General features: G+C 48.3%; 1 protein-coding gene across 1 annotated transcript in view; it reads right to left on the minus strand.

Moving 5' to 3' along the window:
- The window catches only part of patj (PATJ crumbs cell polarity complex component), an 83,506-nt gene that overhangs the window by 60,615 nt on the left and 8,945 nt on the right, over positions 1 to 13,946 (minus strand). Inside the window, exons 7-17 of the mRNA XM_005732414.1 lie at positions 9,314 to 9,442; positions 8,799 to 9,059; positions 8,545 to 8,647; positions 8,186 to 8,274; positions 7,036 to 7,165; positions 5,091 to 5,216; positions 2,773 to 2,828; positions 2,497 to 2,688; positions 2,161 to 2,361; positions 1,983 to 2,051; positions 988 to 1,179 (exon numbers count right to left, since the gene is read on the minus strand). Coding sequence (XP_005732471.1) covers positions 988 to 1,179; positions 1,983 to 2,051; positions 2,161 to 2,361; positions 2,497 to 2,688; positions 2,773 to 2,828; positions 5,091 to 5,216; positions 7,036 to 7,165; positions 8,186 to 8,274; positions 8,545 to 8,647; positions 8,799 to 9,059; positions 9,314 to 9,442 — 1,548 coding nt within the window. The remainder of the gene's footprint in view (positions 1 to 987; positions 1,180 to 1,982; positions 2,052 to 2,160; positions 2,362 to 2,496; positions 2,689 to 2,772; positions 2,829 to 5,090; positions 5,217 to 7,035; positions 7,166 to 8,185; positions 8,275 to 8,544; positions 8,648 to 8,798; positions 9,060 to 9,313; positions 9,443 to 13,946) is intronic.

Here is a 13,946-nt window from a genome sequence, read left to right on the forward strand (position 1 = left end):
CACACACACACACACACACACACACACACACACACACACACACACACACACACACACACACACACACACACACACACACCTCTCTCTCTCTCCTAGGCAGATCCTGTGTCTGCAGGCTGACATGATGTGGACCAACTGGGAGTTATGCTGGAGCTCGCTCCACCACCTCAGCTGGGTCTGACAGAGGAGGAGGAGGAGGGGGCTGAGGTCTTAGAGGTGAAGCTGCGCCTAAAGATAAAGCACTGAAGCAGGTTTGGAGAAGATAAAGACAGCAGACACACCAGAGTTTCCCAAATTTACTCCAGAGACAGCGATGAATCTAAAACCTCTGAGATGAGATTCACTTTAAAACATTTCAGCTTCGCTCCGTTTACACTGTCCTGTGAGGAGATGGGAAACACATGAGTACCAGTGGCACCTTCCTGTAAGACAGCTGTTTGTCTGGACTCGGAGCTGCCTGAGCTCTGGGGTTTTCCTTCCATCCTAGAATTTTTGGAGTGTCAAGGTACCCTTGTCCACCTGAGGCTCTGAGATTCCGCAGGTGTACCTCACCCGACCTGTCCGACCTCAGTCCAGCATGTGTCCAGATACTTCGGAGGTGTTATCAAAATTCCTTTAAATTGGTCACATTCCCCTTAAACAACGTTTTCAGTGGGACGTTGACATGGTTCACAGCCACAGAGCAAAATTAAAGATGGAAGCTGGTTCTGGACACCACTTTCAGAAATGCTAACGTTACCGCCGGCTTCACACAAACAGCTGCAGTCATCGACCTGCAGTCTACCAGTGCGACGTGAAACTAGAAACGAGCAGAGCAAAACGTGAGGAAATGCTAGCAGCTGGACGGTAGCAAAACCTGCCGTCCAGCTGAAGAAAGTCGGATGTGCACACAGACACCTGTTAGGTGAAACCTTTTCAGACTTTGGGAGGCCAGTCGGACGTGGTCTCCTGGGCCATACGATCGGCCGTCAGAGATGCCACTCTTACCTGGTAGTCAAGGATGCTGAAGCCGAGGCCTTTGTCTCGCTCTTTCTGCAGCTCCAACACCTGAATGTCCGAAGACCACAGAGCAAGCTCTCCGTCCTCATCCTCCTCATCTCCCTCCTCTTCTTCTTCCTCATCCTGGGTGTAGTGGGTCTGCTCCTCCCTCAGCACCACCTCTACAGGTGAGACCTGCTCCTGACACAGAAACATTTAAACGGCAGTTAAAGCGCGCTCAGCGAGGACATGTTTCAGGACGTTCACACGTAATAAGTGATAAATGGGCTGGTCCTTAAAGACCTCCAACTCTACCCGAGCACTCAAAGTGCTTTGTGCAACACTCTCCGTTCACCAGTTCACATTCACACACATGGATGCGCCCAAGGACACGTTAGACCTGCTCTGCCTCCTGACCCATAAACCTGAGCAGGAAAGGTCAACGAGCCCTTGAAGAGGTCTGTCCTAAAGTAAACTTCATATTCTCCGAGCGATCGCTCTGCGTGATCAGCAGTTTAGGAAGCTAACGCTGCTAGCTCAGGTATTAGAGGCCGGGTGCTTGATTGTTTCATTGAACACTTCCTGTCATGGAGAAGTGTTTTAAGAAATGTTCAGGAATGAACTCAGGATGGAGCTGTCTGGGTTTAATTCATACTCTACAGAGTGACAGCAGGAAGTGAACCTGTCCATATAACAAATACAGTGCACCAGGGTTCGTGATCCTTCTTGCAACACTCCTCTTCAGGAGGTAGAGAAGGAAGGTTGGCAATTCGATCCCTGGCTGCTTTGCTCTGCATGCCAAACATCCTTGGACAAGATATCAACTCCAAGTTGCTCTCTGATGCATCCATCACTTAAGCACTTAAGCATATAAAAAGTGTGTGTGTGCGTGGATGGTAGAATGAAGCATTTTGAGTGCTCAAGCAGAGTAGAAAAGCGCTATAAGAACAACCAGTCCATTTATCATTTGTGTGTGTGCGCGTGTGTGTGGTTGCAGAGGTTACCTGTCTGCCACTGCTATCATCTCTCAGGAGCGTCTGACTGCAGAGCATCGATGACAGCTTCATCTCGATCTGACAGACAGCACACGGTTATTCTCAGAGCTCCAGCAGCATTTCAAACCAAACAATGATGCTTTTAATCTTTACGATCATAACTGCTTATAAACAGCCCTGTTCTCACCTCCTCCACACCCCGCTGCGACTGTCTGGCTGGTCCTGCTTTCGGTTCTAGTCGTAGTACTGGTTCTGGTTCAGATTCGGATTCTGGTTCCAGGTCGGCGATCGGGTGTCGGCAGCAGACCAGAGTGAACGGAGGAGGCACCTCTTTGAGGAACGACACCACTTCTCTGCGAGACTTTCCGTACAGCTGAACGTCGTTCACCTACACAAGAACAAAACATGATTACATCTCACAGTCACACAGCTGCAGTTTGTCTGATGTCCAGCAGAGGGCGACTTTGATGGTACGGTCTGTGAGACAATGAAGCTGACGATGACTTTCAGCTTGCAATCTGACCTCCAGCAGCTCGTCTTCGGGTCTCAGGACTCCGTGTCTGTCGACAGGACCTCCGGGCGCCACCGACGAGATGTAGTGATGACCATCAAAGGAGTCCAACTCGACCCCAAGACGCAGAGTGTGGACAGGCAGCAGCTTCGATGACTTCTGCAGCTCTTCATCGTCTTCGATCACGGGATCCAAATTCACCATCTGATAAAACACACACACACTGACTGAGTCCTGGATCTCAGCAACACTGTGAAGCTTTTAATAATTTTGAATGTCTTGTCTCACCAGGACTTGATAATTCGGTCCAAGAGCCTGCTCCCACTTAGCCCTTAGTTCTGCCTCTGTTGTTACACACACACACACACACACACACACACACACACACACACACACACACACACAAAACAACAGTTTTCTCATCAGCTTCAAAAAGTGTTGCAAACAAATAGTATAGTGTGAGAGTACTGTAGCACTTGGGCAGAAGAACACTGTGATAGTTTCACTGAGATGGTCAGAGCTCAGTGGACCACTGAGAGAGAATTGCTCTGTTCGAACAGACTGTTTAGACTCCTCTATCAGCTGATGCAGAGGTCGTCCAGTGACGACCTGGGGCAAATGGATGTGGGTGGCTATTGACTCCAGACCACCTTCTGACACAGGAAGTCTTTACCACATCATAGCACAGTAGCTCTGATCATTTAAGTCATATGGATGGATGGCTGGATGAATGAGGGATGGATGGAAGAATGGGCAGAAGAAGGGATGAATGGATGGATGGCTGGATTAACAGGGGATAGATGGATGGATGTGTTGATGGGCTGATGGATGGATGGGTGTGTGGATGGATGGATGGATGAATAGGCAGATGGATGGGCTGGAGGATGGATGGAAGAATGGGCAGATGAAGGGACGAATGGACAGATGGAGAGATGGCTGGATGAATTGGAAGATAGGTGGATGGATGGGTGGACGGACAGATGAGTAAATGGGCGAATGAATGGGCAGGTGACCTGACATGAGCGTGACCCCTTGCACTGACCATGGTCATGTGTGACTGTTCATGGATACGCTGAGCCGGCTTGTCGTGCAGCTCATTGGAATTCAACGTGTAAATAAAGTGTAAAGTAAGCAGCTGAGCGTCATACAGCGGTGACAGTCGCAGCAGATTACAGAGTGCCGGCACCTAATTTCTGGGAGGACGGTGCCGCTGCTGAGCTGCACAAAAACACCTCCATGTTCCCACCAATCCGTTCGCATGTCAAAGCGCTCTGAGGCAGCTCTGGCAGCCCTACAACAACAGCCTCTGATTAAATTAGCATTGCTAACCCCGGCCTTCACACAGCAATTAATCTGCAGCGTTTGGCTGAATAAACGGGGCAATACATCGCTGCGTGGCTGTCAGACAGCTTGGACACTTTACATCTGTCGGCCGGGAGCAGCCAAGCGGCGTGCTAAGTGTTAGCGTGGCGTTTTGGCCACTTAGCAAAGCTAATGAGGAATAAAAAGAGAGGAAATAATTCAGTGTGGAGAGCCGTTAGAGGCCTGCATCACACATCTTTAGAGGCTTTCAGAGAGAAGGGTTTTAACTGCCTGATCAGCATCATTAAACACACTTACCTCTTATTTATTCATAATAAATATCAAGTATTAAAGACGTCATCTGTCTGCGATAATGAAGAAAGGAGCTGATCTGAGGTTTTCAGTTACACAGATAACAATTCCAACACAATCCTGTTTTTTACAGCATTTCAGTGACTTTGCCTGAAGCAGAAGTAGACTCTAAACACACCTGTATGCTGTGCTTAGAGTTTAAAGAAACGTGAACTGATGCCTGCATCTGTGTACGAGAGAAGAAGAAGAACAGCAGTGGGCTTTCTTGTGACACCACAGAGGAGGAGGAACTTGTGGATGACGTACGTGGGCAGCTCACGATGAATTAACCTTTATTTATAAGAGTGTGATCCAAAGAGGAGGGTAGCGCCCAGAGAAAAATCAGAGAAATCTAGACTTCCTGTAACTCCTGAAACGAGAATCTGTTATCAGGTTTAAGATAGCAGGTGTGGTTTGGAGGGAGGAAGTGTTCCCGTCGGCTGCTACGGGCGTATATTTCTTGAGGTAGGCGCTATATAGCAGGAGAGTGTGCACCATCAGAACCTTTCACACGCAGGTCTCAGATTTGAGCAGATAATAAGTCCATGCTGAGGCGCCTCGGTTCAGATCGAACTGAACCACACTGCCATTCCTTTCTGGATCTTTGATCCACCCAAAGCCACGGAACATGCAAACAGACGTGAAGTGTTAATAAAATCAATCTCCACCTGGAGGAAGGTGATGATGACGTAGGTCTGTCAGGCAAAGGTCGTCTAACATTAAATCTGTTTTTCTGCACTTTCACCTCCATCATTCCTTTCTTCAGCTTTCACTATCAATTTCTTGCACTTTCATCAAGAAACCCCTAGGGTCTTCAAGCCCCCCGGTCTTTTTGGGTCTTTAGTCCTGACAGACCGGAGACATTTGTCCCTGAAGACCACATAGATCTGCTGCTTCATGATTGAATGACAAGCACAACCGTGTGTGTGTGTGTGTGTGTGTGTGTGTCTCACCCCTGTTTAGCTGTGCTGAGTTTAGGTCTGTTGATTCCTGCTTCATCATCGTGGATCCAAACCCAGACAAGTGAGCTTTGACCTCCGATGACCTCCTGAGAGAAACTCGAGAAGGCTCTCTCTCCACTGACAGACACACACGCACACACACGCACACACACGCGCGCGCGCACACACACACACACACACGAAGTAAGAATTTGTTATTTTAGGACAAAGATGTGACTGATGTCACTGATAAACATGAGATTTTAGGAGCACTGACAGCACTGAGCTGGTACCAGCGTGGCTAAGAGAGGCCTCAATAAGGACTGTGGATCAGGTCTGGGGGTGGGTGTCTATTGACGGCACAGAAGCATCAACCAATCACAGAACTGAAGCTGAGGCCCCAGCAGTGAGTCAGTCCCCATAGATCCCCATTTTTAAACATCACAGCACAAATAAACATGTTTACAGTGTGATAAAAAAAACTGTTTGATCATTGTGGATAATTTAAGGTTTAAGGTCGTGGCCTCTCTGATAGGTGGATGGAGTAAATGAATAAATCCATCCATCCATTTGCTTCCACTTATCCTTTTCAGGGTCGCGGGGGGTGCTGGAGCCTATCCCAACTGTCATAGGGCAAGAGGCGGGGTACACCCTGGACAGATCACCAGTCTGTCAAAGGGCTAACACATAGAGACAGACAACCATTCGCACTCACATTCACACCTATGGGCAATTTGGATTAATCAATTAACCTATCTCCACAAGCTGCATGTCTTTGGACGGTGGGAGGAAGCCGGAGTACCCGGAGGGAACCCATGCAAACATGGGGAGAACATGCAAACTCCACACAGAAAGACGCCAGCCGGATGGTGGAATTGAATTCAGGACCTTTTTGCTGTGCAGCAACAGTGCTAACCACCGTGCTGCCCCTAAATGAATAAATGTGCCGTTTAATAGAATTTTGTATTTATCTGAAAGTCTTTCAGAGTTTTGTTGTCTGTAATTTATTCATCGAATCTCTGTGGGATGCTGACAGTGGTCCTGTAAGTCCATCTATCTAAACACAGAGCAGATCACCCAGGAGCCCTCAGCTCACTCTGACCTTTGACCTCCTGACTGATGAGTATTTATTTAGGCTCACTTTCCCGTCGGACTCTCTTCATAACTCAGAGCAGATAAGAGAGCCATAGAAACAACCAGATTATAACAAGTTAAAACCTGAGCCGATTTCCTCCTCCGTGCTTCCTCGGTAATGAAATGAAAAGACGACTGGAGGAGATAAGAGCCTCGCACTCCTCCTCTTTTTTAAAAATCACCTGCTTCTCTCCGACCTGGAGGCTGACCAGTGCGGGCCGCCGGCCGACCGCAAGACAAAAAAATGACCCAGAAGCGGGCAAATTAATCTCTGTGGACGGCGTGAAGGACAAATCGCAGCCTCCTGCAGCAGAGTTTGGGGAAATTACACCGAGTTGTAAACAAATTTGTCATCTTAATCTGGGTGAGAGGATAGAGGCATAGGAGGGAGGAAGAAAAGCTGCGATAAGTTTAGCACAGAGTTAACTTCTCCCGCTGGAGCACATTACTGTTTCAGCACCATGCAGTCAGAGCTGTGTCCAGCCCCGCACACATCCCGGTGACGTCAAAAGTCAGTTTATCGTTCTCACAGAAGCGTACTCGGGCTTCAATTTCCGCCTCCTCGTTGTGTGCCGAGTCAGCGTGATCTGCAGGCCAGTGTCTAACGGGACGCTGTCGCCGGCTCTGTGCACAGTCAAGGTGCTCATTTAAGGACTCTGTGGGTCCCCTGACCTACACCCTCCCACAGAATCAGACAACCACTGTGACGCACACAGACTTAACCAGAGTGCGGTCAAAGTACTGACGCCATCATTTAATCGCACAGGACAGTACTCAGGAAACACAGACTGGCAGACAAAACTGGATTAAAACATTTATCTACCTTTATCCAACGATCTCTCCAGAGCTCTGACTTTCTTCCTGACCAGAGTGAGAATGACAGTCTGACCCGTCTGCTTCATCACCTCCTGAACCTCCTGGTTGGTCAGACCGTGCAGACTGACGCCGTCCAGCTGTGACAGACAGACAGAGGAGGAGAAAGAACAAGATAACATGAGTGCAACCGACCAAACCGAAGCCGATCCAGACCACATTCAAGAATCAGCTGAAATGATGGGGAACCAGGGAAGTGGCAGACGGCTCAAACAATGAAAGATTTTTGATTTTTATTAGCCTGAATGTGCCTCAGTTTTTCTGCAGAAGCCTCCAGGACCACTTTCCTCAGAGGAGCTGTGCAACTTCAACAATTACAACCTTTTATAGCATCACATAACTAATCAATAACCAGCCACCATATGCGGCATGGCAGGAAACTTATCCGGCAAACATTTACTCAAGGTCATGTTTTACTTTGGCTCACGCTTCATCCGTGCAAGAATCCATCCATGCACACCTGCCCCCTGAAGCCCAAACAAGAAGGAGCTCATTCCTGCTGCTCGTATTCCTCAGCTTCATTCTTTCCGTGTGGATGCGGCGCTCACAGCCGTGGATGAGTGCACGAATGTAGACCACCCAGTAAATCAACAGCTTCACCTATACGCCCAGCATTCATCTCCACAACATCACCATCACTGCTGACACCACCAGTCTGTCATTCTCCTCCCCCACCTCCCCTCATTCTTCAACAAGACCCAGTGACCCTTCAGTTTTCTATGTACTTACCAAAAACATTCATGTCTGACGAGAACAGACGCTCGTTGAGTGCTAAATCTAAGCACTCATCTTTTTCAAACTCTTCTTAGAACTAAGCGTGCAATCTAAATACTTAAACTCCCCGACCCACAGCAAGTTGGGAGTCACAAACAGAGACCACAAGCTGAGACCGCCAAACCCGATACCTCCCACAAACTCTGTCTTTAAAGATCAAGAACAGAAATGGTTCAAAATCCAACACGTGCCCAACATGAATAACTGACTGCTGGCAAAGCAAACCAAGCGCTCACTGTGGTCAGAAACCCATCCTCCTGAAGCACCCCCACAGCACAGCAGAACACAAACCGGGTTCACTTATAATAAAACAGTAGCTTTCTTACAGCGATCAGTCGGTCTTGGACTTGGATGTTCCCACTCTGATCCGCTGCGCTGCCGGGAACCACGTGTTTGACAAACACACCGACTGCATCTGAATGGAGTGAGAGACAAACACAGAGAGAGAGAGAGAGAGTTAGTGCTATTACCTCACAGCAGGAAAGTCCTGGATTCAAATCCACCACAAATATTCACACACAAACAACTGAAAGAAGATTTCATAGTAAAAGTTTTGAAAGTTTCAGTTGGTCTAGACTTGGACTGAAGGCTGACGGTCAGAGAGCCTCATGTGACAGAGCTCCGTGTGATGTCACAGAGCTCCGTGTGATGTCCTTCTGGGACAACACAGTGATTTCTCTCTCACCTTGGCTGGTCAGAGGGTTGTAGCCGACGATGGAGATGCCGAGGCTCTGTCCTTCCATCTTGGAGAGAGTAACCTCATGGATCTCGTATCCTTCCAGATTGGGCTGAAACCACACACACACACACACACACACACACACACACACACACACACACACACACACACACACACACACACACACACACACACACAAGAGTGAGCTTACATGTTTTGGCTCAGAGTCACCATGTGCTTGTAAGTTCGTATGAACTCACCGCCTTGCTGAAACGGCGCTGGGGCGGGTTCTGGGGAGGCAGCTTGGGGGTTTGGGGTGGTAAAGAGGAAACGGGGGCAGAGACAGGAGGTGGTGGGGGAGGAGGTGCTGCTGCTTGTTGACCTTGGGGGTCTCTGGCGATGAGCATGTTCACGCGGCTCCCGCACCCCTGCAGCACCTGGACTACCTGGTCGCTGGTGAGGCCGCTGGTAGGTGTTGCCCCGATTCGAAGGATGTGGTCACCTGTGCGGAGGCGCCCATCCTGATTGGTGGAAAGCACACAGATGAGATCAACACACCCCAGTATTCGGTCTACTCTGGGGTAAAACTGGCCGTAAACATAAGCTTCAGCGCTCTGACATTTCTCGCCGTTGGGATTTAACGCTCATGAGAGCACGCAGTGTGATTACACACAGACCCCCAGAACATGAGGCTGAAGACCAGCTCTGAGCTTTAACAATCCCAGTGATTCTCTTCACACAGACGTATTTCTTATATTTTAAAGTCTAAACTCACCCTGTCGGCCACACCGTTTCGTATCAGCGTCCTGACCACCACTCCGGACGTCTTCCCACCCACGATGCCGAAACCAAGACCAGATCCATCATTGACCAGCTCGATCTCCTCCACGTGGTCCCACTGATCCTGCAGCACAGACACGGGGTTACTGAGCGGAGCACAGAAAGTTCAGCGAGATCCTCAGAACCAGAAAGCAGACAAAGCTAAAGCATCAATATACACGAGTCCTGCTTTAAACTTTATTTAACTAGAAGCTCTAGTGTATCAAAGCTTCTTTTACAAACAAATCAAAAAGACCAGATCAAATTAATAATCAGTGAAAAAAGAGAATGTTTTTACTGTGTTTACTTTCTACTCAAACTACATTTATAAATAAAGATCATTATTTTAGACTGTGCACATTTTTCTTCCGCCCTCTTTGAACTGCAGGTTTTACTTTGCCATCACAAGACTTTTCCACTGGTTCCAGATCTAGAAGAGGTTCCTGGTTCATGATCTAGAAGTGGTTCCCCGCCCTGCCAGAATAAACACTGGTGTTGACATGCACAGCAACATTTTGTCAGTGACAGACTGACTCTGTGGCAATGTGGGTGGATCCCGTCGGGCACAGAGGACCCACATCACACGCTGATGTTAACATTTATGTGTTCTGCCTAAAGAGAGGAGAGCCATGTTTCTGTTCAAGTTTAATGTTACAGTAAAAAAGAAAACCATGTTCTCATTGCAGCTTGTTGATCAAAGTTATACCATGAGTGCTGTGCTCCTCCAGCTCGTCCACACCAAACGTCTACGGTTCATCTTTTGCCCGTCGTCCATCAGCTGGTAGTTTTTCAGGAATTTCAGTGACAGCTGAAAATAAAACTGCAGCCCTGAGTTAACAGATGTCATTCTTCTGAAGCTGCAGTGCGGGCAGAGCGATTTGACCCGATCAGCCCTCTCAAAGCTGCAGCTGCATCTTTTAAAAGCAGCTCCGTGAGTTTATCTTCATGTTTCTCAGTCTGCAGCCAAGCCGCCGCCTGGTTATCTGTCCCAAGGTGAAAGGTCATTAGAGTGAAGCAGGTAATTACCAGCTGAGAGCACTTCCTCCTGCCTGATAGCAGCTACTGATCAATGAGAGGCTGCAGAGGCTGCTGCTAACACGCACGAGCAGCATTTATGAAGTGGCTGCACTCTTATTACAGTTTCCATCTGATAGACGAGGCCTTCCTCAGTATAATGAAACCAACCTCCTCCTCCTCAGCTGGTCCCAGGACGCTGGAGATAAAGCTCGATGTGTTGGACGCTCTGTGTTCAGGAGACGATGTGGTTTTAATGAAGCTCTCTTATGTTCCTCACAGCATTCCTCCACCCTTAGACCTTTTTCTGCACCTTTTAGTTATAATGAGACATCCTGATGCTTTGAGGTACCTCAGTGTTTCAACCCCATCTGATGAGACGTGACAGCCGACATCAGACTGAGCTTCTCAGGTTCCCACTGACTGTCAAACATCTCCAACCTTTCTGGACCCCTGATGCCGCCTCCTCCTGGGCACTGAGCAGGGTGTGGTAGAGTTAGTTTAATCCTGATGCAGAGGACCTGCTGCACACTCTGAGAGGAGCAGAAACACCTTCACTTTTACCTGAGAGCCTGACGGTTTCAGGGCCTCTGTGCTCACAGCAAACACTGATCTGATTTAAGCGTCTCTCTCATCTCTGCTGCACTCTGGCTGAAGTTAAGTGATAAATAAAAACTATTAAAAGCCTCCTCCTCACTCTGCTCTCACACGGTTACTGAGCTGAGTAGAGGAGGACGTTAAAACGTGTGCGAACTCTGACATTTAAATAAGCCGAGAAGATTTCAGGAAGAAAAACGAGGTGTCGGACCGAGCGGGGCCGGACTGTTAATGCGAGGCGCGGAGCACAGGTTAGCCCGAGCTGTAATCACTCTGCTCCGCTCTATTGTCGGGTCATTATCACGCAGAATTACACTGTCCCCCTTGTTTGGTACCCTCCTCCTCACGCTTTGCTGGATCCGAGCCATGCTGAGGGCCTCGGATGCCCGCTTTTGTTTTATTCATGTGCTGCTTCTATTGAGGTCACGTTTAATGGAGCTGTGGGCATAAAAACACAGCGCTGCACTGGGCTTTAAGGCCGTTCTCCTGGCCCGGCTAACCATCAGTTAGTGAGCTCTGCTGGGCCGCTTCAGGTGTCTCTGACCTGCCATCACAGGCGACGTGCTGCACTGGCGTCAAAACTCATTTCTGCTGGAATCCGTCCGCCACCGCCAGGAAATTCTGCACTATAAAGCCTGCCATAAAGAACGCCATAAATCAGCCAGTCACGCAGCTTTTACTGCTTCTGTCTATTTAGTGAGTATTATCCCACCATTGATTAGGACGCCGTGACGGCGAACGCACTCAGGAGTTCAGTGGTAATTTATGGCTGTGCTAAAACTGTTGAAAAGCAGAAAGCACAGGGATAAAAAAAAAAATAACAGATTGTGCAGTTAAAGAAACCTGGAAGGGCCTTTAAGACTGGCCGAGCCTAACTTCAGCAGAAGTTACCCACAGGAAGTTGCTAAACTTCTCTGGGCTTCACCATCAAAAGAGAGAAAAACTGATCTGTGGAGCAGTGAGGCGTTGGCTGCCGGCAAAATACAACAATCACCATGACCCTCCGTCACATCCACACACCGGGTTTTGCTGGCAGGTGAGACTCACACCTTAAGACCAGACCTGGGTGATCTCGTGGAAAAAAACACAACTGCTCTCAGGTGCTAGTTATCCTGGTTTGTTCCCGAATGAATGAATCTGAGCCAGCTCTCACTTCATGTTTCTAATGCACAGCTGCTCCTCCGGCAACACAATAATCCCTGAACACACTCACTGACCATTATCGAAGCCACTCCTCTGTCCTGTGTCTAGCACGGATGGACAGATGAGGAGTTCTGATTCTGGACAAACTGATGACTCTCTCCATTCCTGCAGCTGAACCTATTCCAGGGAACTTTATGAGCTCTTCTGGCTCCAGGAGCAGATCAGTGCGTAGCTTTGAGCCTGAGCTAACGTTCAGTCTGCTGTACTGGAGCAGATCACACAGAGAAATCCTGACAGGCGAGGACACTGCAGCCAGAGGTGCTCTAGTGCAGCGGTCCCCAACCTTTTTTGCACCACAGACCAGTTTATGCCCGACAATATTTTCACGGACCGGCCTTTAAGGTGTCGCGGATAAATACAACAAAATAAAACTAGTACCGGTACCGAAAAAAGAAGATTTATTCATAACACACGTGAAAAGACCCAGGAAAACAGAGTTAACGATAAAAACTATAACAAAATAACGCTGAAAACCGATAAAAACCCTGAAAGCCACACATTTCACACCTGAGCCTCAACTCTCGCGGCCCGGTACCAAACGACTCACGGACCGGTACCGGTCCGAGGCCCGGGGGTTGGGGACCGCTGCTCTAGTGGACCCTAACTTCTTACAGATGGCAGACTGAGAACAACCTGAAAGGGTCATGTGATGACCCCAGATCACCCAGGTACCTGCAGGTACTGATCTGAGGCCAATTAGCTGAACATCCTAGAAAATGAATATAAAGTCTGAACAGCAACGCCTCTGCTATAGGAAGTCAGCAGTTTGAACCCTAACCCCTGCCCCCCAGTCTTCAGGAGAAGATGCAGTAAGTCGAGGGCACCTGAAGCTCCAGGTAAACGTGTGAGCTGCTCCATCACGTGACTGTGACGACAGTGGCGTGTCCAGCGGGGTGGCCTGGGGGGGCACAGGCCACCCCCCCAACCAGACTGGCCACCCCAAAGGCAAAACAATAAAATTCAATCAAATATCCGATTATGTTTTCACGGTGAAGCTCAGATATCCGAGTGTAAGTGAATGCAGCATCGGCTTCTGCACTATGTGCATCACGTTAGCAAAGGTAGGAGAGCCAAGCACAAAAGACGGCACTGCAGGAAAAGAAAATGAGGACAGAATAAATGTAAGTAATATTAAGTTTGTTGAGTTTAGTAAACTTTGGTGAAATTAGAATACCAAGGAAAAAAATAACACTTAAAGAATTATTGCAGCCGTGGAATATATCAGACAGTATGCTACTGAGGGCAGCTAACATAAGAGTTATGAGTTATAAGATGTAATCTAAGTCGTAACATTGCTGTATGGAGCTGCAGATTTGGTTGCAGGTTAACATAGCTGGACTGGCCATCGGGCACATGCCGGGTGACTTATTTATTTATTTATTTTTGTAATGGCATGAACAATGAGAGGTGGTGGATTGGCCAGATGCAGGTCGATGTGTAAAAATAACTCAGTTGTTTTTAGGTGGTTATGGCGGAGCTTCCACAGAGGCCAGCAGGTGGATGAGGGAAGGGGAGGCAGGAGGGGAGGCAGGAGGAGAGCCCCGAGGCGGCCGCCGGTCCGAATGTCAGGTGAACTGAACTTCAGGTAAGAAGTTATGACCTGCAGTCTATCTGGGTCAGATATAAACCAAGTTTAGGTGTAGTTTATTTTCGTTGTGCTGACTTTTTACTGTCAGTTACAATAACTGGTACTGTGATGGAGAAACGGGTTTACCTTTTAGGTGACATGAATGAGTTGAAGGGAAGTTATGAACTGTTTCTGAGAGACAAATAAC

This window comes from Pundamilia nyererei, unplaced genomic scaffold, assembly GCF_000239375.1.
Source record: "Pundamilia nyererei isolate P.nyererei 1_Seehausen unplaced genomic scaffold, PunNye1.0 scaffold00046, whole genome shotgun sequence".
In the NCBI taxonomy this organism is placed as follows: Eukaryota; Metazoa; Chordata; class Actinopteri; order Cichliformes; family Cichlidae; genus Pundamilia; species Pundamilia nyererei.